At 37.7% G+C, this 24,870-nt stretch overlaps 2 protein-coding genes across 3 annotated transcripts in view; one reads left to right on the top strand and one right to left on the bottom strand.

The window, feature by feature from the left end:
- Positions 1-9,779, top strand: part of GALNT5 (polypeptide N-acetylgalactosaminyltransferase 5) — a 36,625-nt gene extending 26,846 nt beyond the window's left edge. The window contains exons 8-10 of the mRNA XM_060151495.1: positions 3,029-3,109; positions 5,895-6,056; positions 9,639-9,779. Of these exons, the coding sequence (XP_060007478.1) occupies positions 3,029-3,109; positions 5,895-6,056; positions 9,639-9,779 (384 nt within the window). The remainder of the gene's footprint in view (positions 1-3,028; positions 3,110-5,894; positions 6,057-9,638) is intronic.
- An 8,601-nt stretch (positions 9,780-18,380) lies between these two features.
- ERMN (ermin) lies at positions 18,381-22,779 on the bottom strand. Of its 2 annotated transcripts, none has more exons than XM_060151493.1 (3): positions 22,515-22,779; positions 21,770-21,862; positions 18,381-18,904 (listed from the first exon to the last, which is right to left on the bottom strand). In XM_060151493.1, the coding sequence occupies exons 1-3, from the start codon at positions 22,753-22,755 to the stop codon at positions 18,381-18,383; spliced, it is 858 nt and encodes a 285-aa protein (XP_060007476.1). In that variant the 5' UTR covers positions 22,756-22,779. The 2 variants fall into 2 exon arrangements, with proteins under 2 accessions (XP_060007476.1, XP_060007475.1); XM_060151492.1 differs by having other exon boundaries at positions 21,770-21,802; positions 22,515-22,755.
- Between the last annotated feature and the right edge of the window lie 2,091 nt (positions 22,780-24,870).

Raw genomic sequence — 24,870 nt, 5'->3', positions numbered from 1 at the left:
AGGCAATTCAGAGTAAGATTAACTAGACTATTATTTTGGATAGATAATCGTGTAAAGTTCCAAGAAAATAAAATCCACAGCTTTTTTTTACTTGCTTCATATTTTTCCCTTCTTTAAACCTACACACTGAGGAAAGTTTGACTTTTTTTTTTTTTTTTTACGGTACGCGGGCCTCTCACTGCTGTGGCCTCTCCCGTTGCGGAGCACAGGCTCCGGACGCGCAGGCCCAGCGGCCACGGCCCGCGGGCCCAGCCGCTCCGCGGCACGTGGGATCCTCCCGGACCAGGGCACGAACCCACGCCCCCTGCATCGGCAGGTGGACTCCCAACAACTGCGCCACCAGGGAAGCCCAAGTTTGACTTTTTAAAAATAAGAACAAATCTTTTCTCACTGAACCAAAAATATTTGAAAATAATAAAGTAAAAGAACCTCACCAATAATTCGTATTTATGTTGGATAAAACTCAGCAAACAGCTTCTAGCCTAGTGTTTAACAACTCTGAGATAAACCATAGGGAACTCCCACCTCCTAAATTGGAAATGAAATAATTCAAAATGGATAATTTAAAATTTGTGTACTCCCTAATTTAAAAAAAATGATTGACATGGTTTACAATAAAAGCATGGATATAATTTTTTAAAAATCAAAAGTTAAAAACCAGTTTTCAAAACTATTCATAATGAGATAAAGAATAACAATTCCTTAGCACTTCATAGACCATTCCTATATGAAGGAAAGCAGTTTCTCCAGTAATTTCCAAAAGAAGGGAAGGGAAACAGATCTTCATATGAAGTGGGAGAGGGGAGGCAAGGGATAGAAAAGTTTTCTCTCTTTCTAAGCCTTTCAGTGCTTGGAAGAAGGGATTGTGAGAAATGAATACAAAGAAATCAATTAAACCAGGCGATCCCAAACACTGTTCTGAGCAAAGTTAGTAGTTGTGCAGTCAGAAATAGGATTCCGTGGTCAAATGTATTTGGCAAACTCTCGTACCACATTGCCTTTCAGAGCCACGAGCTAAACATTAACCTGCACTCAGTACCGAAGGTTCTGAGAAGTTCTGGAGTAAGGCAACCTGTTCAACTGTACTGAAGCCAGAGTTTTCCAAATTCATTTGAAGATAAGATATTTTCTGCATAATCTACAAGTACAGGAGTTTATATTTATTTCTGTTAAGATCCAGAGAGCAATTGGGACAGCATTTCCTTTCTTTCAACTCCAGGAGTATTCTACCTCTGTGCACTTCTATTTATTAACCCTTTCTCTGAAGTTCATGGTGGTGGATTCCTTCTGTAGGTTCTGACTGCTCCCACTTACTAATGATGGGTTGTCTCCTCCCAAACTTGTCATTGTCTAGTCACAATTTAAATTGTGAATAGAGCTTCCTTTGAGGATTTCTGATGGAGATTCTGTTCTTCTAGAAATGTTTTGCTTGCCAGTCACCCCAGAGGTAACAAAACTGGTAGATTTTTATGTTTATTTTTGTGCTTTGAGGGTTCTATCCGTGTTCCTAGCCAATGCTAGTGGTATAAGTGGGCATCTCAAACCAAAATGAAGGTTGATGTAAGGTTTCAGATTCCCATGGGAGAACCTAGCTTCCCCTTTGTCCCCCTGTGCTAATGGGTAAATTGTTTTTTCCCAGTACACCATTCCACTGAGGGTCTAACTTTTTAGCTTCCCATCATGTGCGGACGACCTCAATTCCAGCTCTGGCTTATCCATGCTCACTATTGGTCCCCTGCTTGCCAGCATTTGCAATTTTCCCTCTTGTTTTTACATTTTTTTTTCTGCACTTTCTGGACCCTAAAGATTCCCCTTAACTTTCTCACAAGAAAAGTTATGCATGTAAAAGTGAGAACCAACCCACTGAGCACTGCGTTATGAAGTCTGGCAACTCTGTGAGCTACATAGCCTGCGTCCTACAGCGCTCCAGGGTTAGAGCTCTTTGTTAGGCGCCCTGGAACAGAAAGGACACAAATAGAGTCCCCGGCAACAAAGACCTCCCCACTTCCCAGCACAGGGGGCTTCCCTGTGTAGACACTTAGCTCTCCACAGCTCTTCTAGATATCTAAGTCCAAATTGTGCTTTTTTTTCTTTCTTTTTTTTTTTTTTTTTGCGGTACGCGGGCCTCTCACTGTTGTGGCCCCTCCCGCTGCGGAGCACAGGCTCCGGACGCGCAGGCTCAGCGGCCATGGCTCATGGGCCCAGCCGCTCCACGGCATGTGGGATGTTCCCGGACCGGGGCACGAACCCGTGTCCCCTGCATCGGCAGGCGTACTCCCAACCACTACGCCACCAGGGAAGCCCCCAAATTGTGCTATTAACCCACCATCTCGTTAGACCTGCCCAGAATGTCAAAGGGAGCGAGGGAATCAATATTTTTCCACATTAAATGGTGACTTATAGAAAGCTGCCTCCATACTGGACCTTAGAAATCCATTAAAAACCTGGGGGCCTGCCAGAAAATGCCTTTAAGCTTTGCTCTGTATTAACTTGCGTGACTTTCCTGTAATGAATTGTAGCTTGCCTGAGTCATTAGGAAGATTCCGACCAGGAGTCAGCTGGAATCTGCTGTTTTTGAAGGACTCAATTTATCTATGATTCAGTGCCTAAGCAGTCGAATAGCTTGGAGGGGTCAGCCAGGGAACAGAGCCCATAACCGCTGGTTTGATTAAGTTGCAAGTATGTGCATTGACTTTTAATATATGCATCAGACAAACTTGAGACAAGAAAATAACTACTTTTCATGCCACCTTTTTCTCCTTTCCTATTCAGCATTCCAGGCAAGGGTTAATTAAGAGCCTCTGTTGGCTCTGTGGCTGAATCACAGGCCTAAATTGACAGATTGAAGCTGTACTTTAGCAAGATTACATTATGTCTCTGTTAGAGACAGCAACCAATAAAATTGTATAGTGCTAAGTAATGCTATTAACTTAGCTATCTTTTAACCCTATTATAGTTTTGTGTTTTCTGAATGTCTTATTGTACTTTAAAATATCTTTTCTTAACGCATTTATATTTTGCTTCCTAGCTTATTAATGAGGCCTTGGGTAAATGCATTTCCATCAAAAACACCACAGCCATTCTGGAAGACTGTGATGGGAGCAGCAAGGTATGCTGAGCTGGGTTTTTTCTCTCATGGTAGGTACAGTTGATAGTAGGTGCAGGTGTAGTTGATAGGTGCAGGGTATGACATTCGTCATTCACTTGAGTAATTCATTTTCGCCTACAGAAACAATAATTAGTTTCTACATTTCTGTGTAATGATAGGGTTGGTGACAACAGGGTCCACTTCTAAATGTAAAAGACAGTGACAGGGAATAAAGGTCAACTGTAGTTGATACTGTAGTCAACCCACCGGGGACCCAGTTCTGGTTCCATCACTTGTAAAAAACGTGTCAACTGCAAATTTCTTAACCCTTAGGTAAATGGCAGTGATAATAGTGCCTATTCCAGAGCTGGTGTGAGGATAGAATTAGATAACACATGTGAAGCCTGTAAAAGAATATCTAACATTTGCTGCTCCACAAATTTTCACTGCTATAGTAATAAAGACAAAAATGAGAAAAGTAACTCATTACGTATAACGACAAAATGATAAAGAAAATAAAGATGGTACATATTTTTAAATAATTAATCTAAGGGAGCAATTTTACTCTCTGATTCCACCCCCCCACACACACACACACACGTTATCCTACATCTTAAGGGAGTAATACAAATTGCACAATTCATGATCCATGGCGGAAAACTCTAAGCAAAATTTCAACAAACTCAGAGCACAATATTTAGGGGAGGGAGTAGGGCCAGGGAGAACAGAGCAAGGACTCTGCAGGGCTGGAGGTGAGCTCTGAGTGATAGCATCTCCCTCTCCAACATATGTTTCCTAACAACTCATTCTGTGGGGACAGTTATCAGTTTGGGTACCAAATAGGACTCACAGGAACATACATTCCGGAGTTGAATTCACCCCCTAAAATTTCAGGTAAATTCTTTGATAGAGAAATTTTTTGTGATGAGAATCTAGGCTTGCCAAGACTTACTCCTTTGCTTTGACTTAGAGGTATTGCTTGTATTTTCAAGCACATCCCATCTCTACCTCTGAATTCAAAGCTGCTATAATTCAGCTCTGGATTGGAAACTTGAAGCTAATGGAATTCGTTCTTAATTAGGAAAGAGGAGACAGAGGAAAGAGAAAAGTGTCAAAAATCAATTGAAAGAAGTAATTTTCACGTATTAACAATTCAAAGAGGAAATAAAGTAGTAAATTGTAAAACAAAACCATAAGCAGTCCAAATTATATGAAAGTAAAATATTAACTAATGCAATCCTTCAAGACTCATCATTATAGTGACTTTCTGTGTCTGATGAACCAGTATTTTATCTGAAAACCCAAGTTCTCAATAACCACTAAGTCTCTCGAAGGGATGCTAGGAGACAAAAAGTATGAATCATGGAGCCCCTGCTTTTCACAAACGCCCATCTTCCTTTTTGTCTTGTTACTCATTTTTAGCTTCTGCTTCTTTTGGTTGGTTTGAGTAATAAAAAGTAAAGGAACATGGAGGAAGTTAACTTATTTTTAGCAGAATTAATGAGGCTTAATATTAAGCCAGTGACTGTAGCATTCATCCAAAAAAGCTCAAAAGGAATAAAACCCTAGGATTGAACCATCAAGCCCTATCTGTCACCTTACTTAAAATGTCTCCTTAGTTATTGACTTTTCTACCAGTTGAAATGTCCCTTTTCAAGGTAAGAGTTAGCTTCTCCTAGTAGCCACATAAATCCTTGTATTATGACGTGTTTGTGCTTCTCAGATTTAATGTGCACTCATATCACCTGGGGAGTTTGTTACAATGCAGATTCTGATTTAATAAGTCCATAGTGGGGAGTGAGATTCAGCGTTTCTAAGTAGCTCCCAGGAGATGCTAATTTTGGTCCAGGTACTACCCTTTGAATGGAGAGTTCTAATACAATAACATACTTGATAATCTAAGTTAAATCTCAATTATATTACAAATGGTTCACTAGATAAAAGTATTTAGATAGATTTTACCGGCAGTCTATTTTCTTAAAATATGTTTACATTGGTGCAAAACAACAAATTTCCCACACACCTAGACATTTAGAGTATATTGACCAGGCAGACAGTACTAGGTTGTAAGAAAACTGGAGAGAAATATTTATAAAAATTAAAAACATCCTTCCATTACCTAAAACAGTATTTATTTTAGACATACAGTTGGCGACTCCCCAAAACTGGACATCTCCAAGAGCCATTCCTGTGAACTGGGGGATGCTGACGCAGTAGCAAACTGGTGATTCCTTATGCTACCAGCAAAGAAAGATTTTTAACCTTTCCTATAATAGAACAAAGCCTCTAGGAGTCCAAATGTCTAGTCTTAAAAAAAAGAAACATAATAATTCCCATCAAAGTAATTTAGGACTGTGACTTGGATCTCCCTGTAGCCCCAATGGCCAGGGGCCTAAATTATGTGGTGGTTTGAATGTTCCAATACTTCAAGCACCAAGGTAGTCTGGCATTCAGAACACCTAAAATGACATCCATTCGCAGATACATACTAATTGTACTAAATACTTTTTATTATTGCAACTAACACTTATTGAGGCCTTACTGTGTGCTCAACACTTGAGAGTCATTACCCCAAGGTTTTGAGATAGACACTATAGCTATCCAACTTAAAAATGATAAAAATAAGATCAGACAGGGTAAATAATATGCCCACATGGTCAGAACTGAAAATGACAACACCAGGATTTGAACACAGAACATCTGACTAGAGTGCCTATATTCTTAAGCATTGCTAACAAAAACGTTTGACAAAGCTGCTACTTGTGTGTGCCATTGGAAGTCACCTTCTTATTCATTTCACCTACAGCTTCAACAATTTAATTACACCTGGTTAAGACTTATTAAACAAGGAGAATGGTGCTTAGCTCCCTTCCCTGATAACGGAGCCCTGAGGCTGCACCCTTGTGATAACAGAAACAAAGGGCTAAAATGGCTGCATAAATCAACATCTGTCTTTCATCCAGAACTGGTAAGAGAATATTTGCACCTGTTGCTTACCACAAATCCAGCTTTCAATTAAATGGGACATAAAACCCTCATTGTCAGCTTTCTCAATCAGAAGCCTTAAGTGTGTTTGGGACAATAGAGACAGTGTGAAAGTTCATACAGAGAGATAAACAGATATTTTCTATAAATTGTTGAGTCTTTTTTTATTCTTTTCACAAAATTTATTTCAAGTCAGTTATTTTAAATAGAACAGTCACCAGGTTCTTTTGGTTAAATTGCTATTGTCATCTTTGTTTCTAAAAGTCACTTGCTTCAGTCAACTAATAATGCCAGAAGAAAGGTGTATAGACTAGAATTGGTTCTCACTGGTTACCAGGAAAGTTTACAGGGACAGTATATGGGAAAAGTGAGAAGCAGTGTGCTTCCCACAAGCCCTGCACTTAGTGTGAACCTGGTTCCGCATCCTGCCTCCTTTCCGTGTAGAGAGACTTTCTCATGCCCTCTGGTTCCCAGAGGCCTAGGCTCTGAGCGGGTGCTGGAGCCAACTGCAACCAGCCTGGGGGAGCTGGCTGTGCACAGCTCTTGCCAACTTCACATTCAGCAATGTCACATGGGTAACTTGAAACCAGCCATGATGCAAGTATTTATACCCATGCTACTGTTGACAAAAAATTAACCAGTCGATCTAAGAAAGAATTGGAAAATTTTATTTGAGCCAAATTTGAGGATTATAACCCGGAAAGAGCATCTCAGAAAGCTCTGAGAACTGTTCTGCCTGTTAGAAGTCAAGACACAGTTTATATAAATTTTTTGAGACACAGGGCTGCACATTAAATAACGAATTATTGACAATTTACACAATCCAGATTTAAGTGCCATCGTGGTGGGTCATGTGACCCTTCACAAGATCAGGAAGGACTGTTCTCTTTTAAGGAGTTGTTGATGCTAGAAGAATGTTGTTGTTTATGGTTGAGCAGGTATTCCTGCTGATGGGGGAGGTTCGGTCAATGCATAATGCGGAGACACAATGCATAGATGGGGGAGAGGGGAGGCCAAAGGGCAGAGAGGAATTTTTATGTTTAAATTTTTCTTGTCTTGCCATAAATATGAATTTTATTTCACACTACAAATCGGGGATGTTTTACCAGAGGTCCAGTTGTGAATATTTACCAGAACATCTGTGCTCTATCCTATTCACTCTCAAAGTCTTCTGTTTTCCCCAATTATATTTTAATAGGACACAAAGTCATAAGCTTTGGTGTAGGATCTTGGAGTGGTAGGAATAATTTCAAGCCTGCCTTCTCAAATTTTCTGCTATCTCACTAGCAGGTAGCCACCAAATCCACTGAATGCATTGAGTATGCGAGACCATCATTTTGCTCAGGGATGAACCCCAAAGTAAGCACACTTTTTTCTTTGGAGCGCCTCCATTCTTTTTGATGTCACAGCCAGTGACTGTTCTCTTCATGACATTTTTCTTCCTGCTCAGGATCAAAATTAGGACCTAAGCAACACCTCCTCCAATCTTTCTTTCTATAGATCATCCCTGTTATATTTCAGTTCCTTCTGGACAATATTTTTTTCTTTTTAGTGATGATGGTTATTATTGAGTTATTCAGAAAAATTAGGAATTACCAGTGTGTGAGCTGCTAATTTCACGTTGCATAGTGTTAAGAAAACCTGTAAACACATATTGAATAAATTACATTTTACCTTCTGCTTTCTTAACCCTGTGGCAAAGAGGAGCGATAGAGAGAGGGAGGGAGAGAGAGAGATACGTAGATGGATAGATAGATAGATTAGATAGATAGATAGATAGATAGATAGATAGATAGATAGATAGATACGGAGGGAGGGAGGGAGGGAGGGAGAGAGGGAGAGAGAGAGGAGGAAAGATTGAGATTGCGAATGAGAAAAAGAATACATTTCTCATCTTCAGAAGTGAATCTGTTATCAGAAAAGATATTAGGCTGGTGAGAAAATATTTAGGAGCTGACAGTCCTTAAATTAAAATATTTAGGAGCTGACAGTCCTTAAATTAAATTATAAACTGGATTGGGCCCACTGAGAACTTAAGCCTTTATTCGCTGATTTTTGTATAGGCCCAAAACTGGTCTCCTTAATGGTAAGCCAATTTGTAAATAAGGTAATTTCATTAAGCTGGCAAAAATTAGAAAGCTGTTCCCCTACCTTGTTTGTGCCTATGACTTTGTAACATGTTACATAGCTGCCTTCTGCCTTGGGTTCCCCTTTTCACGACGCTAGATGTCATGGAGAAGAGTATCTTGACAATTATCTTTCTTATTTTTTCAGTATTTTGGTAGTTTTCTTACTAAACCTCCTAGGTCCCCCAAGATGTATAAGTCTTAAAAAACAAAAGAAATGGAGAATAAGACTATGAATAACAGGAACATGTCTCTTCTTTTAGAAAGCATTAGGCATTGAGAGCTTCATGGAAGGCAGAAGGGTGACAGTGAGTTTGACCCCGGATACCAGTGAGCTATTAAAATTATACATTTCTGAATCTGCATTTAAAAGGTGTCCTCTAGGTCAGCCCTCCTCAAATGCTGTGAACTGTGGCCACCTAAGAGGAAAAGTCTCACAGGTGGCGGCTAGGATTTGGATATAGAATGCCCCTCCAATACCGGTTTCCACATTGTGTTTTTTGCTGGGGACAAGTTATTTAGTTACCTCTTTACAACCCATGAGCAGAACATTGTAGAAAATCCAGAATGATCTTCTCAATGTTATCTCTTTTACAAAACCTTGAGCATACTCAAGCATCATATTCCCAAAATCCTACAAGGATGACATTGGTTTTGTAAGAGCATCTCTAAAATAAATTATTATGAAGTCACCCCTGTTTGATAAATTTTTAAAGCATTTCAAAACAACATATATATATATATTATATATAATTAAATATATATATAATTAGAATGATCTTTGTCACAGTCATGGGTAATTGAGAGGACTGGTAAGTGAAAAAATTATAAACCCATGAGCAAGTTCTAAGTAGGTTATCGACCATTTCTAGGACATTCAATAAATATTAAGCAATAATAGAACCTCTGAAATACCTATGACTTTCTCTAATCACGTCTGGACTTTCTGGACATCAGACATTATGTACTCTCAGAGATCATGATAGGAAACTCTTAAATAAAATACATCATTTCTAGCACTTTTTATTCCAAATTTGCATTCTAAGTCACAGACTTAAGAAATTAACTAACACACTTTTTATAATGGTGTGTATTTTTTCTTACTACCAGCAGTGAGGCAGCCAGCGATCAAATATAGTAAATGCCATCTGGAATTATTTCCTTTAAGTAATATAATTATCAGCCATATCATCAGAAAATTCATCTTTTGTCTCATGAAGAATTAAACGTCTTGTAGCTAGGAGAATGTGAGAACTTAGTTTGAGATAAAGACAAACTTAATACTGCCTAAAACTTGTGTTTATGTTATTAATTTTGTTCAGGAGAATTCCTGAAAAATCAAAAATGTAATTACCTAATTTTTTATTGGTTTTCATTTTCTTACATCACGATTGTCAAATTCAGTCTGTGGCTCATTCTCAGATCATGTTTCTCTCCAGGTGAATCACATTGTTTTCGGAAACTATCACCAGTTGTTATGCTTAGAAGGAAATTTCTCTCAGAAGACCCTGAAAGTTGCTGCTTGTGACCCAGTGAAGCCATATCAAAAGTGGAAATTTGAAAAATATTATGAAGACTGAGGAGGAACTGATGTCTTTATCTAGTAAATCTATTAGACACTGTGACTATGACAATGAACTTGGTGACTATTTCTCCATGCTAGTTCAAAATTTTCAAAATTAATAACATTTGAATGGAAGATTTTTTAAAAATCACAATATTTGAGATACCAAAAGTTAACTCAGGGAAACAGTCCAACATTAGATTGGAGTCCTTCTTAGCACTAGATGGGCTTTTGAATTGCCTGCTTTCCACCCTGTGCTGGAACAAAGCCTTCAAGTTTCCACATGCCATGTAACAGGTAACTGGAAAAGAAGACGGAAGTACTTGGAGAAGCACAATGATACTCATGAAGGCTGAGTTTGATCATAACCAGCTCTTTTGGTCCACAAGTAGGTATAATCAGTGAGAAGCTGATCCTTTATTTGCTATTTTTTCATCAAAAAAAAAAAAGAAAGAAAGAAAATTACTTGAGTTCCTAGGCTAAAAGACCTCAGAAACACACAGCTTTCACCTTGGTGAAATCCCTCCCCACTACATGCATGGTTACCTAACAGTTTGAAATAGTATTGATATAATACTCCTTGATGGCAGGGTTTTGATCTAGATGATTGTATAATGTTTTTCCCAATCTGAGTCAGTGGAAAAACTTTAAGTGAGGAAGTCACATGCTTATTCGATTCTAGACATGGATGTTGTTTCCATTCATTCTGTGCTTTTAAATTGCACTTTAAAAAATGGTCATACTAGTAACTTCTAGACTCATGTGGATATTAAAAAAGAAAGAAAAAAATGCAGAGAAATAGAGGCTGGGTCACGGCACACCGCAGTAACCAAAAATACATTTAATCATTGAACCTACTCTAATGTGGGACCAAATAAGAGGAGTTGAAATGAGTAAAGCAGAAGTAGAGCACGGAAAAATATTAAAGTTCTTTTATGTGAAAATACTACTATTCAGCAGCATTCACGGGGATGAAGAATGCTAAAAATGAGCTCTAAAAGATTTCAAGGTAGAAATAAAGTGAGGGAAACATAAAGAAAGGGGAAGAGAATGAGTTTAAAACAGTTAGGGAGAGAGTTAAGAAAAAATTGTCCGAGACTTGTCCAAAAACGGGAGGGGATCCGGCACCTCTATGGGGCGGGGGGTGGGGGGAGAAAAGAATAAAGTCCTAGATGTGGACCTCAAGATAACACTGATAAATTTGGGGAAAATTCCAATATTTCTTTGATCCAAATTGAGCACATAATCTTAGGTATGACAATACTTAGGCATACCAGAAGATATCTTAGAAATCCTAATATCCTTTGCATTCATTTTGGTAAGGAAGATGGCCTGTCCAGAAATCCCAGGCCAGTTAGTGAGAGAATCAGGATTAGAATTTGGATCTCCAGAGACAGGGCCACTAGCCTAACCAAATCTCCTCCACAACATTCTTAAGAAAGATATACATAAATTTTTTTGTTAGGGTTGGGTCTCTGGAGGTCAATCATGCTATATTCCTGTTAATATTAAAACAAACAAACAAACAAACAAACCTGTGCTGTTGAGCTGATGGTAAAACTGGGCACCTTTAGTTCTGATTTCCTGTTTAAATTTTAACTCCCAATTAATTACACAAAAGCAAAACAATAACTAAGAGTTGGAAGGGGAAATAGTTTTACGTATTTGCAACATATTTAAGATGTTTTATGTAAATAATTGACATTGCAGATGAGATAAGAAAATGAGTAGAAAATGAGATAATTATTTTCAAAACAGAGCCACGTGAGGGATAAAACACAAGTCAGTTGCCAAAGGACTAATTGAGTTGCTGACCAAACTAAATATGCTGGATGCCTCATGCAATGCTTTGTGTAAATGAAAAATGTTGAAAGGTTTTCTGCCAGTCTAAAGAATCTCTTTTTATTCAAAAAGAGTTTCCACCAAAAATGTCAACTCTGTTCACAAACAGATGAATTATGTTTTTGATACACTTACCTTTGGGTATACCAGCTGAAGAAATTTGAATATTTTTGCTCAAAAGACCCTTCTGTGGTCTGTTCAGTGTATGCTCTTCCTGGCTTTGCCTTGACATACTTAATATGTGAAGCTATATTTGGATCCATATTGTCAATATAACAAAGAACTGTTTTCATACATCACATATTTGTTCGTGGGTAGAATTTTTTTTTTTTTTTTTTTGCGGTACACAGGCCTCTCACTGCTGTGGCCTCTCCCGTTGTGGAGCACAGGCTCCGGACGTGCAGGCCCAGCGGCCATGGCTCACGGACGCAGCCGCTCCGCGGCATGTGGGATCCTCCCGGACCGGGGCACGAACCCGCGTCCCCTGCATCGGCAGGCGGACTCTCAACCACTGCGCCACCAGGAAAGCCCTGGGTAGAACTTTTAAAACAGCTTTTACCATGTTTTTGCTCAATTACTCTTAGAAGCAAGGAACTAAGCAGTAGTTAGGAATCTTATGGACCTAACTGTAAGAGTATTGACTAGTTGTGAAATCTACTACCAACATTCTTTTAAACATTGCCCTCTAATTTTTGTTTTCAGAAGACCTTCATAAAAGTATAAATGCCTCTAGGTTTTCTGGTACTTCTAAAGATAAACCCTTGGCTGGGACACATTAGGGTCTTAATTAGCCCAAGTTCCTCAATAGGGGGCTCTGTTCTTGGGGACTTCAGAGTTTTCCCTGGATTAGCTTAAATTATTGCCTTTTCTTTAAAAAATGTCTCTGCATCTTGTTACCTTGAACACAAACATAGTTGATAATATTTTACAGGACTTATTTGATCAAAAACTAATTTACCAAACCGTCTGAGTTCTTCTGAGCCTTCCAGCTTGCACAGTTCTTTTCTTGTTTTCAACAGTTACCTAGAGATTCTACCCTACTCTCCTGAAGGATTACACAGCTGTTGTTGATACAACTGTTTTTTATCACCAGCCTCAAATTTGCTCAATTCTTCTTGCCAACATTTAATCAACTGTCATTCACAAGGGCAAAAACCACCATGTGCTCTGATCACAATGTATCATTAGCTTTGAACTCTAATTTGGAAATACTTTCTTATATATTAACACCTTGCCTCTAGAATTGCCTTAGGAACTGTAGAGGAGCAAAGATACTAGTTACGGTGTATAGGAATTCAATTTTTCCAGTCAACCTTCATTTCATGAATGGCTTAAAATGATTTTCAAGGGTCTCTCATGCAAGAGAATGGAGTTGAGGTTCACCAGATAGTACCATCTTGATTTGCTGTAACATCTTTAACTTTCACATTCAAACGCAGAAAAGAAATTCTGTCTCAAAAGAAAGCCCCAAGAACTTGGATAAAAACAAGAAAATTACAAGGAGTAAAGAGAAAAGAAGTGGGACTAAGTACCTTTGAGTACCTACTATGTGCTAGGCACTGTTTGTGCCCCATCTCACTATTGTGCGCAACTCAGTGAGGGGAGTTTCATTCTCCTCATTATGCAGACGAGGATAGCTGAGAGGGGTTGTCTAAAGTCGTCCCACTAGTAAGAGTTAAAACCCAGATTCCATTCTATTGGGCTCAAAAAAAAAAAAAAAGGTGAGCCTCTTTCACTAAACCATGCTGCTGTGATTCTTTGATTCTTCTCTTCCTTCTCCTCTTCTTCTCCTCTCCCTCCTTCTTCTCCTCTTTCTATTTCTTCTGTAAGTAGGACAGACAACTCAGGTGGGCTCAGTTAAAATCCCTTGGTATAGAGTCACACCTCTTTGGTCTCTCTCTTGCATGTTGTACAGACAGGAAATAGAGGCTGCGCCCCTCTCTGTTAAACAACTGAAGTGTAGGCTTAAGGATAGTTATCCTCATACACTTCGCAGTGGTCTATCTCCTTGACTTCATGCAGGACATATTCCTTTCCATTTCCTAGAACAAGTATGAGAGGGAGAAGTGGACATAGAGAGATTGCTTCTCTGTGAATGATATTACCAACTCTTTGGTCCCCCAACCATTAATCAAAGCTGACAAATTGCTCAATTTGAACAGAGGTGGAAAGTGAAAAACTGGAGTCCTTTAATTTAAAACAAAAACCAAGTCGTGTAGCTTTCATTCCAATGTGTAGATTGTCACCATAATGCTTTTACAACAACCTTTGCATAAGTTTACTCAACAATTGCTACGAGCCAAGATGCCTTGAAATGAGAAAAGGAACACTAACCACAGTTAATGTACAAAAATATTCATTTTTGGCAAATAGCCATTCCATGGTCAGGTTTGAATAAGCCATGTAAAGTATTATCTACTCCTGATGAGGTTTAATGGGTGGAATTTCAGGTGTTGGTGGTGTCCGTGCCTAAAAGAAAGGAAAAAAATACCATCGCACTAAGATTTAATGCCTCTGTTTTCAACCTAATGGGTCAACTAATAGTTATCACTACAGTTAGGGTCTCTTTTCAAGTTTATGTGAATCTTTGCTTTGCAAAAACACAAAAATCTCATTTTCCAGCAAATAGAGCAACTTCTAATATGCTGAGTTTCTAATGACGACAGTAGCCATCAAATAAGTAACAAATAATTTCTTTGAAAACTGAGATTTTCTATTTTGTTATTGACTGATAGGTTTTCCCAGTTCAAGGATATTGGTTATAAATATCTATACAAAGTCTTTATATTAGCTGTTGAAACTAAAACATATATATATGGCTATGGGTATGTTTCTATATTTTATGCTTTGAACTGAGAGAAAGTAAAACCAAGAGTTTTAACTAACAAAGAAAAATTAAGAACTGTTTTGGGATTTTTTTTACGTCTCTCTTAAGTGCATAGCTTCATCTGCATCTGGTCTTCTGGACAAAAGTATCTCACACAGACTTTCACTCTGGGTATTTTTTTTTCCAGACCTGAAAGGAGTAACCAAACTCTAAATTATCAGGATGCTTGTTATTCAGTTTAGGTTTATGCACATGCGTTAATTCTTCTCCTTCAAACAACTGCCCAAATGTTGCTAGTTTTATACGTATTAGCTATAAGAGCTGGGCATAAAAACAAGGGAAGGCAAAGGTTAAATTTGTGAATTTGTTATTGATTACCTAAAGATATTTGTTAGTGGAAAAACTAGATTGAAACTATGGAGTAGAAAGGAATTTGGAATAAATTTGAACATTTTTAGGTACCCAGTTTTTCTGCCTCTGACCAAGTTTACTATAAAGAATAAATCAAATATGTAATTTTAAGTTTCTAAGTAAAAATTCAATTACTTTCCAAATTCATAACCAAAACTCATCCAAGCTTGTGGTTAATTACAAAACGCTTTGATTTTGTAGTTTGCCACGTATCCGGGTGATTTCCACTGCTCATTACTACCCGTGTCATTGTGTTTATGTCAATTGTATGTTCTACTTACCTTGTGTTCTTCATGAGCTGTGTACACGTTTTGGTATTCATATTTATTATGTTCCTGTCTGATATTTTAAAATGGACAAATGTTTGCTGTAACTTTTGACATTACTTTTTATAGCCCTCTTGCTTTTATAGAGAAATGAAAGTTTAGGCTTTAAAAGAAATAATGCCTTTCTCATATGGCCAGACATATTTCTTCATGATACGCTGGTGTTTCATCTTTTTCCATAATTCTCTATTAGTACTTATTTTAAATGTTTTTCCTATCATTTTGAAAAACTCAAATGTCTGTTCTCCATTTGAAAGTGTGTCAAAAGTACTCCACCATGTAAATATGTAGAAACAATTACTATAAAAGTGTCAGCATAGTTCACAGCAATGTATTACCTTAATGACTACAAAGATATATATATGTTTCAAGTTGTTGGAATTAAGATGTATCTAAAACAATAGTTCAGTTCCTGTAAAAATAATAGAAATGTCTCATGAACATTACATATCTATCCATCAGAAATTCTTTTTACAATTTCATATACAAGCATTTTAAGACCTTTTTGAAATAAATAATGCAAATGAATTAAAAGGAGGTATTCTCTTGATTTCTGAAATGGTATTTATTGATGGTCTCAATAGCTGCTAATATGCAAGGGTTCTTTTAAATTTTAAAAGGCAGATTAAAAAAAATAAAATCTAGGCACCAAAAACAAGGACACAAACTTTTATTGAGAGCAAGTCAAACACAGTTCTTTATTTAAACTGTTAATAGGTAGATAGATAGAGTCTGATATATTCTGTGTCTTCAAAGGTAGCATTATATGAAGGGTTACGTTTTATATTGACAGAGAAATAGAGCTGTTATTACTTCCTGTTCACCCAGCATGTAAGGAAAATAAAAAGTCATGTAAGAAATACCAGCATTCTCACAATAAGTCAATTCTCCCTCCTACCAGGTACCAGAGTCCTTCTTCCATTCCTGAATCTTGAAGCACAAAAGCAGTAAACCTTCATGTGTAGCTACCAATCTGTGTTCTTAATGTGTCCCATATGCTTTTCAAATATGTGAAGTATCCCCCCATGAGATTTGAACCAGACCCTTGTCTTTCTTAGGCTACAAGAATCAAACAGCCACCCATCACCATTATGTACTTACAGTCACTAAGCTCTGTGGCCTTAGTGTAAGATGGCGGAATAGGGCAATGGGCACGAATGCCAAATAATAGTTTCAGTGCTCTTCTGCAACTACATTGCCTCATTCATGAGCATTAAGCATTTACTCATTGAACATACCCTGAAATAGTCTTGTTGATAAAATCTTTCATAGTTGGTTAATCATCTGGTAAGAGCACAAAACTAAAAGGGCCAGGGTTACTATATTTTGGAGTCCAATTAGAGCTAGTTGCTTGACCACATCAAATGACCACAGACCTCCCACCTCACTCAAGTTCCACAGGAATTGGCTGCCTCTGCTGGAATAATTCAAAATACAGGCTCTGTTGATGGTAGGTTAAGAATATGGTCCTGTTCCATGATGGATAACACAATACTGTGCTTTGAAATTAAGTAGAAAATAGTAGGGTTCATCAGTAATCCAAAAAGAAAATAGCTTGTCCAAGTGAAAAGATTTAGAGGCTCTAAGTAAACAGGTAATTGTCCTAGTGCATCAATCTTCTACCGAAATTTGTCAATAAAAAACTGATTTCCCTGTCTTTATTCTGAAAACTTGCATTGTCGAGAGTGAAATGTATAGATTCTATAGATTAAGCGTGACAGACTTTTATATGGTCAGGTTGTGAAGTATCTGTTTGAAAGAATAAAAGGAAAAAATTCAAAATTGGGTCTCATCAACACTAATAGTATATGATACCATGGAAACATATTACATGATAAAAAAGAATTAAAGAAAGTGCCTTTAGAATGTGTGGGATTTGTTACACAGAAATAAGCAAAAATCTGAGAAGGGCTAACCCAGGGTTTTTCACAAAATGAAAAATAAATAAACAAAGGGTTGAATAGTACAATGAAGACTGTATTACATTCAGACAATAAGGAATTGTCTTTTTATTTCTAGGGCCAAAAGAAATGTCTTTATCTGTGGTGACAGAAAGCTCAGGATAATATATATAGAAGCATGAAATGAAAAATTATGGAACTATCTAAGAATATAAATATAGACTCTCCCTTTTCATAAATATTCAATACATTATTTGACACATTGGTTTGAGTGAAGCTTCACAAGCACAATTTTAAGCATCCTGATTTGGGCTGAGGTCCAGTAAATTATATATTCCCAACAACCATCAGAGCTTTCTCACTAAAAATACATGCTCACACTCTACTTTGAAAATATTCTAAGATAATTATTTCCATTTTCATAGTAACTAGTACAGTTATGACTAGAGTTGTCTCAGGTTTCTAAGGAAAGAAAATTATTCTGAGATACTCTTAATAGGAGAAAGTGTAGTAATAGAGAGGGGTATTTTCTTAAAATTGTGCTAAAGCTGTCATTTTCATGTTTAATGACATTAACTGTGCTAGACAAGATTTTATTTTCAGTCTCAGAAATAATCTATCTGATATAACTCTAGTCAATTGCCCACCAATCTTCCAGCCCCTCCCTGTGGCAATCTCACAATGGATTTAATTCATCTTGAGAACATAAAGCCAACATTTAGTAAACAGAATTTTCCTGACTGACAATTGCTCAGCCCCTCTAGTGAGAAAATTCAGTGAATGGTAACACCTAGGAAGGCAGCCTATACAGAATTTCACTCCGTACATGCCAAGAAAAACAACTTAAAATCTGAAGATAATAGGAAAGGCAAAGTATTTTGGAAAGTTTATTGCCAGAGTCTATAAAACCACGTTTTAAAGAAAGAGAGATTTGATACCAGACTTTCTATCACCCTCAGGAAGAAAGACACCAAAAGAAATACATTTCATTTCAAATAGTCCTCTTTCATTTGATGACTACATTTCCCAGCATTGCTACTTTTAAAGTCAAACTGTTTAGTGCTTAGCACACAGGCTATATTAGTGAGGATTTAAAAAGCAAATATCCAAGAATGAATCTAAAGCTTTTTGATTTGAGGTTACCAGACTGAGTTTTGCCTAGGGTTATTTCCACATTATTCTGCAGTGAAACAGAGATTAAGCTTCCACTTCTTTATAGGGGATGACTCAAGGCATACAAAGATGCATCTCAGGAGAAGAGAATTAGCTTTTGCTTTAGTGGGCATGAGAACTTCTCAGTTCCAGTTAGTTTATAAATGCATCATAGACTCGAATTCATCAATTCTTTGCTTGGTGTTCCCCTTTCTGATTTTCCGATAGGATATCGTATTGTATCTTGAATAAGCATTTCTGGAAATATCACCCTTCTTTCCGAAGGCTGGCTGCTCATCAGGTGTGACAGGTTGGGAACTGGGGCTGCTCAGTGGGGAGTCCTCACTTGCATCGCCTTCCTCTTTTAACTGAGAACCTTCTTCATTTTTTTTCTTAAGTTCTATCACTCGAACTTCATCTTCATCATCTTTGCAATCATCATCATCATCATTATTAATTTCTTCATCCCAAACCTCTTGCTCCTCATCATGCTTAGAATGTAACACATCAGCTTGGCTTGGTTTCCGAAATCCTAGCCATTCAATTTCCATTGCCTGTTGTTGAGTTTTGTTCTTCAGATCCTCATCTCCTCTCTCTCCTAAAGGTTGTTCAGCAATCCTTTCCTTTCGTCTACTTGGTTCTTGGTAACTGCTGCTCAAAGGAATCTTCTCCCACTGACGTCCTGTAGCAAAATCAATTGGCAATTGATATGTGTAGAGATTTCAAAATACCACAGATTCTCCAGATTATATTTCTGGACAATCATTTTCCACCAAACATTTTATGGGATATTGTTTTATGGGTTATTAATATGTTTTACACAATAAAACAGGCTACACCATCAAATTAGCTTGGAAGACACTGCATTAAGCACAATGAAGTAAGCCTCTTCAGAATTTATCCAAGCCTTTAAAATACTAATGGATGTTAGCATCCAGCAACCCAACCTCATCTGACTACGGAACATTTTTGGTGTGGACTACTGTATCTAGCGATACTGGTATTCCCTGAGACACACTTTTAAAAATCCTGTCTAGCCTGTCACGAGTGGATATGTGAATATATTAAAAAATATTTGGACCTAGCTCCTACACACACACACACACACACACACACACACACACACACACACACACACTCCTCAAGGAAAGTTAGAAAAAAGGCTTTCTTCCAACAGTAAAAATAATGAAATAATGACTGCCAGTGACTGGTCACACTCAGAGTAGCAAATTCAGTGTTTACCACCATGCTTCTCAGAGTTCTCATGTCCTAAAGTACCAGCTATGGAGGAGGAGTACAGATGGCCAAGAGTCATGTGCTGGGCTAATGGACGCATCAAGTCCACGAAAGGACACACTCTATAGCCTAAGATCTGCCACTGATTTCTAGTGAGTCAAGATTTAAAAATCATGTTGAGGTCATATCTACAGAGTGTTAGGTTAGCCTATTATTTTCGACATGTCCTTAACCGACAACTAATTAACTTAAGTTGTTTGGTACCATGCAGTGACTTTTAAGAGGCTCATTTAATTCATTGCAAATTTCACTTTTCAAACACATCCTATCAGCATATCCTCAATAATATTTATTGAGCATGAAAAAAATGAATTAATAATAGGAGAGTAGAGGTTGTTCTTAGAGCTTTCAGCCCTGAAGGACTTCTGTGGGAAGCTTCAGCCTGCAGTGCACATGACTCAGGGTTGCGTTCACTATTCCCTTTCAACACCATAACAGTCTTTATATAAAGCGAGAGGCACTGTTCCTCTTTGCCCTTCTCCTCCACAATTTCCTATTTCCACTGAAAGATGTTGACAAGTCCATTTCCATCAGAGATTTTTCATTCTCTTTTCGTTTTGTTTTCCCAACTATAGGAATCAGATTGTAAACTTACACAAAGAGATAGAAGTGGAGGTGGTTCATCTCTCCTCATTAGCTGTGCACAACTCCTATCAGGCCACTGGCATCCAGTCAGTATTCTTTACATCATAAATAAATATGTACTCGAATGTTTGCTATAATTTTAAGCTTTGTTTTGTTTTCTTCTTTTCCATAAGAACCAAAGAAACTGATCTTTTTACTCATATTCGTGACTTGGGCATGGAGTTGTCATGCATGAAATTACTTCTTGACTTTAAATTATAATTCTAAGTATTTTTAACATCTTCCTATTTTTCCACTCAGGAGTATTCTCTTTGGGGACTTTATAGCTGTTTGCCATTGTGAAAATAAAAAACACCATAATGTGTCCTTCTAACCCTACAGGAGGAACATGTTCCACCAAACACAAAAGGATTCATGCAGGGAAAAACTCTGATCTGAGATCATCCACTTTAAAAATCCAGACTGCTTTTATTCTTTATTTGAAGGAAATGAAAGATCATAGAAAACTATTGTCTCCAGTGACTTTCTGATCACAAATTTGAAAGGGGCTCTAGTTGAAAGGTTGAGATCCCTGCCTCTCAGAATTCGCTTGCTCATTGGCAGTAGAAGGGTTAGGGTGAGAGGTTATTTAGTCCATTTCATGCGGTTTAGGTCTTATAAATTATCTGTGATAATGTAAGAGCTTGACAGTGACTGTTGCTTACTACGTTCTTCTTTGAGTGACTACACAGTGGACCACCGTATGTAGTCAGCAGACAGTCTGAGAGGTGTCCAGGCAAAGGGGACAAACCCAGGAAACTGCCAACAACCTTATCCTCCTAGGCATCTACTATTTTGTGTGATGTTCTAATATTTCAACCAATAATCTCTTCAATGTTTTACTTGTTAAGGTCCTGACTAAGCTAAATCACTTAGGTCTACCAAGCTGACTTCAATTTTGAGATAAGATGTGTATGGCTGCAAGAGAGGATATGAATGATTAATTGGTAGATTTTTATCTTCCACTTTATTTTGAAATTGTTTGAATGTAGGTGTCTCCTTAGAAGTCTAAAAGATTTTGTGTCTCTTAGACTCTTGAGTTTATTTGAAAAATAATACAGTCATTTAAAAATCAATGTTCTTTTTCTTCTCCCATTTTTCTGAAAGAACACAAGTAAAATTAACTTCATCACCTGGAAGATTTCTTTGACAAGAATTAGGTAACCATTTTGTGCTTACAGCAGAGGCCTAGAATTTTCCTATAGATAAATAAATTTATAAGATTATTTTAAACAGTATGCCAATGGTAAACTTTTAAGATAAACCCATTTTTGAAATGTTTACATCTTGCAAGGCGCCTGACATAGATTTGAAGACACTTAATCAAAAGGAAAGGTTTATTTAGTAGACTAACTTATTAAGACGCAGATATCATATCATCAGGTCAAAGCGTGCCAATCAGTTTTACCGTTCCATGCAGTCTCAGTCTTGAAGAGTGTGTAATGCTTTCCCACGTGGAACCCACAGATAAATCCAGACTCCCTTATCTGCCTATAGCAGCTTTGAGTTTTTGAAAGCATTACCTGGATTGCTTTTTCAATACCACACTCACGTAACATCCCATGCAAAAACTGTCTTCCACATTCCATCAAACAATTTCTGTGTACAAAATGGAAGTTCCTCTTACCTTCTCTGAATGTCATTTCGTCAACACTTGTTTCTTGGAGAGAAAGATCTGTGATAGCCTTATGAGCAATATAGAGATTCTCTTCTGGTGTTTCTGGGAAGAAAACCCCCCACAAGATTAATATTTTAACATTTAAGTAGTCTAAGATAAATAAATTACCAATGAAGACTCTAACAAGGTAGAGGTCTTTGATTTTTGTGGTCACTAAAAATAACTATTTCATTTTTCCAACTCATTTCTTCACTGATTCCTTTTATGTATAAGCATAACGGTAACCTCTCCTTTAATGTCTATGTAAGTTTATAGTACCACGAATTCAGACACTTCCAGGTAGATTTAGAAAGAAAAGTTGAATTTATGAATTTCTTCTGACTGAATAATAATGGTGCTGTCCATATAATAATAAATAACAGTAGTTAACATTTAACCAACAGGAATTTTCACAACAACTGTACAAATATCAGAACTATTATTCTGCCTTCTTCTAATGAGAAAACCAAGGCTTCGGGAAGCCAAGAAAGTTGTCTAGGGTCACAGAGCTATCAAATAAATGAGCCTGGATTTGACCCAGGGCAGAGGTTTAGTCCTTATACTCTGCAGCCCCTGTAGGATAAGGGACTGCATTTGGGCAGGGGCAAGGGTGGGAGGATGTACAGCTTATTCCTGTCATAACAGTTCACCCAAAGATTCCTGAGTGAGTTTACAAATCAAATCAAGCAAATTATAGAAGAGGAAAATGCTTTACCTTTTAGAATCTTCTCATCCATGGACGAGTGGAGCAGTATGTTCTCTTGTAATTTTTCACTTTTCTCCTGACTTCCTTTCGTGGGTTCATCTTCAAGACTAGATTCTACCCTGCAGTATGGTGGGGTGCCATCCATATCACTGGCTTTTTCCGTGATTTTAGTGATTTTTTGTTGACTCTTTTCAGGGGGTGTATCCCCATTACACTCAACCTGACTGAATGTCACTGTAACGTCTGTCATGATGTACAGTTGAGTCCGACTTGGAGAGAGCTTTGGGGAAGATCCTTGAGAAGTTCTCTTGCCTTCAAATCCAGCTCTTACTCTAAAGACACAAATGATTCCCTTTAGTGCATAATAACAAGCTTCTTTTCCTGAAGGTGTGCAGATAGAGCATAGCACAAAAGTAATAGAATTTGTCAGATTTGCCACCAACGCATGAGCGAGAATCTGGCCAATCACCACCTTCTTTGTTGCTCAGCAGTCCCACTTGCAGAATTAATGGCAGCCTTTTGATTTACATAAACAAACAATCCGAGGCAATCAGCCTTTTGTGTTGGCATGTACAGGGGGACTTTCAGCTTGTCAGTCCCCCTCTGGGAACAGAGATTTTTGTCCCTTTTCATAATGGCCCTTTGTCCTTTTCCTTGTAACAGGAGCCACAATTGTTCCACAGCTTTAATCCAGAGAGAATGACCACCTTGAGGCATATTAGTTCTGTGTAACCAGCTTAACATTTCCAAACAGATTTTGTTCAAGTACAACCTCAGCTATTTTGTAAAGGACAATGGCCTCTTTTCTTATTTATTAAAGAATAAAAACAGCTTATCAAAAACCTGTAAACAGGACAACTTTATTGTAAGTGGCTCTGGCAGTGGATTCCACGGTATGCTTTCGGGAGCCCAGAGAAGTAGATCTAAGAAAATACAAGCATAAATTCTGCCGTCTTGCTAATACCAAACATTTTACATTTCAGTGATGTATTTGGTCTATAGCTTCTTATCCTCCAGTTTATTCATGTCTATTGTAGCTCAACCCATCCTGTAAAACCCTAGTATAATTGCCTCCATGAAATCTTCCCTTCCCTCAATCAGAATTATTTTCAATATTCCCTACTGTTGTTTCATGGTGCTGGTAAAATTATAAGGCACCCACACTGTCTGCCTTTGGGGGAAACAGGTGATTATATAAAACATCTGCCACCTACCATTCCTTCCTTCTTAAAGTAAGACATTAATTCTCTTCTTTGTTGAATCTCATCTAGTGCAAAATGATTCCAGAGCCTTTGCCCATGTTGCTCCCTCAGCTTGGAACGCCCTTCTCTTCCTCAAGGCCAAACCCCTGGCCTAACCAGCTCCTCTGAAATACCATTTCTTTAAAGACACTTTCCCTGACCCACAGGATTAGGATGGGACTCCTGTTACACATTATCTTTCTCCTTCAGAGTGCTCTTCACAGTTGTGATTAAATAAGTAATTGCACAGTTATCTGCATAATGTCTCTCACCAACTAGAATCTAAGGCTTATCTGGTCAGAGACCATGGTTAACTTAGTTACGTGTGTCCCCAGCATGTAGCATCTGCCTTGAAATAAGTAGGTACTGAATAGAGAAAAAAAAAATTACTGTTGAATAAATGAATAAATGTTACTCCCTAGAGAATACATTTAAGATCTTTTCTAAAGGGAAGAAGAATAGAGGTTTGAGAGTAATTGCACATTTATCATCTTTAAACCTGTGTCTAGGGCTGAATGCATTAGGGTCTATATCAGGGACGACAAATACAAGACACTCTGGTCTCATCCCCTTTCCCCATATACTTGGAGGATATCTCTATGATCCTAGAATTCTCTCCCTTGTCATCACTAACTCTTCTCTACCCAACACACTGATTATTTGTTTGTTTGTTTCTGCACAGGAGGAAAATTAACTTTCCCTCTACCTTCTTCTGAGTTCTTGTCTGAGATCCCTGTAATAAAAGATAGATTAACAAGAGAAAAGGGAACAGACGTTTATTAATATGTTGTTAAAAGGTAAATTGAGGTATATTAAAAATTTTAAGAGTTTTTTTTGAGCAAAAATCGATTCTAACTGGGTAATGTTAAACCGCAAGTGGCTAGGAGCACTATGTGGGACAGGAAATGGGGAGACCTTTATAGAGAAAAGGCAGAAGCAAAGTAAGGAAATTATTGATTGACTACAGCTTAAAACCTAGCTGGCTGTTTGTGACTGGTTGTCCTTAGCATTTTGATCTAGGAAGCGTGAGGAATATATAGGCTTTTATTTTGGTTTGCTTATGTAGGCCACCAGGCACTAGAGCCACATTAGTCCAATGGCCTCCTTGTCTAATTAATTTAACA

Source organism: Lagenorhynchus albirostris, chromosome 6 (assembly GCF_949774975.1).
Source record: "Lagenorhynchus albirostris chromosome 6, mLagAlb1.1, whole genome shotgun sequence".
NCBI lineage: Eukaryota > Metazoa > Chordata > Mammalia > Artiodactyla > Delphinidae > Lagenorhynchus > Lagenorhynchus albirostris.
The sequence above is the reverse complement of the archived record's forward strand: the minus strand, read 5'-3'. Positions and strand labels throughout refer to the sequence as shown.

Excerpts from the sequence above, each read along its gene's own strand:
- ERMN (XM_060151493.1), bottom strand. The coding sequence starts at position 22,755 with ATGACAGACGTTACAGTGACATTCAGTCAGGTTGAGTGTAATGGGGAT. Across the intron at positions 21,863-22,514 it reads GGATGAGAAGATTCTAAAAG|AAACACCAGAAGAGAATCTC; the intron begins GTAAAGCATTTT and ends TTTTCTTCCCAG. Across the intron at positions 18,905-21,769 it reads CGAAATGACATTCAGAGAAG|GACGTCAGTGGGAGAAGATT; the intron begins GTAAGAGGAACT and ends ATTTTGCTACAG.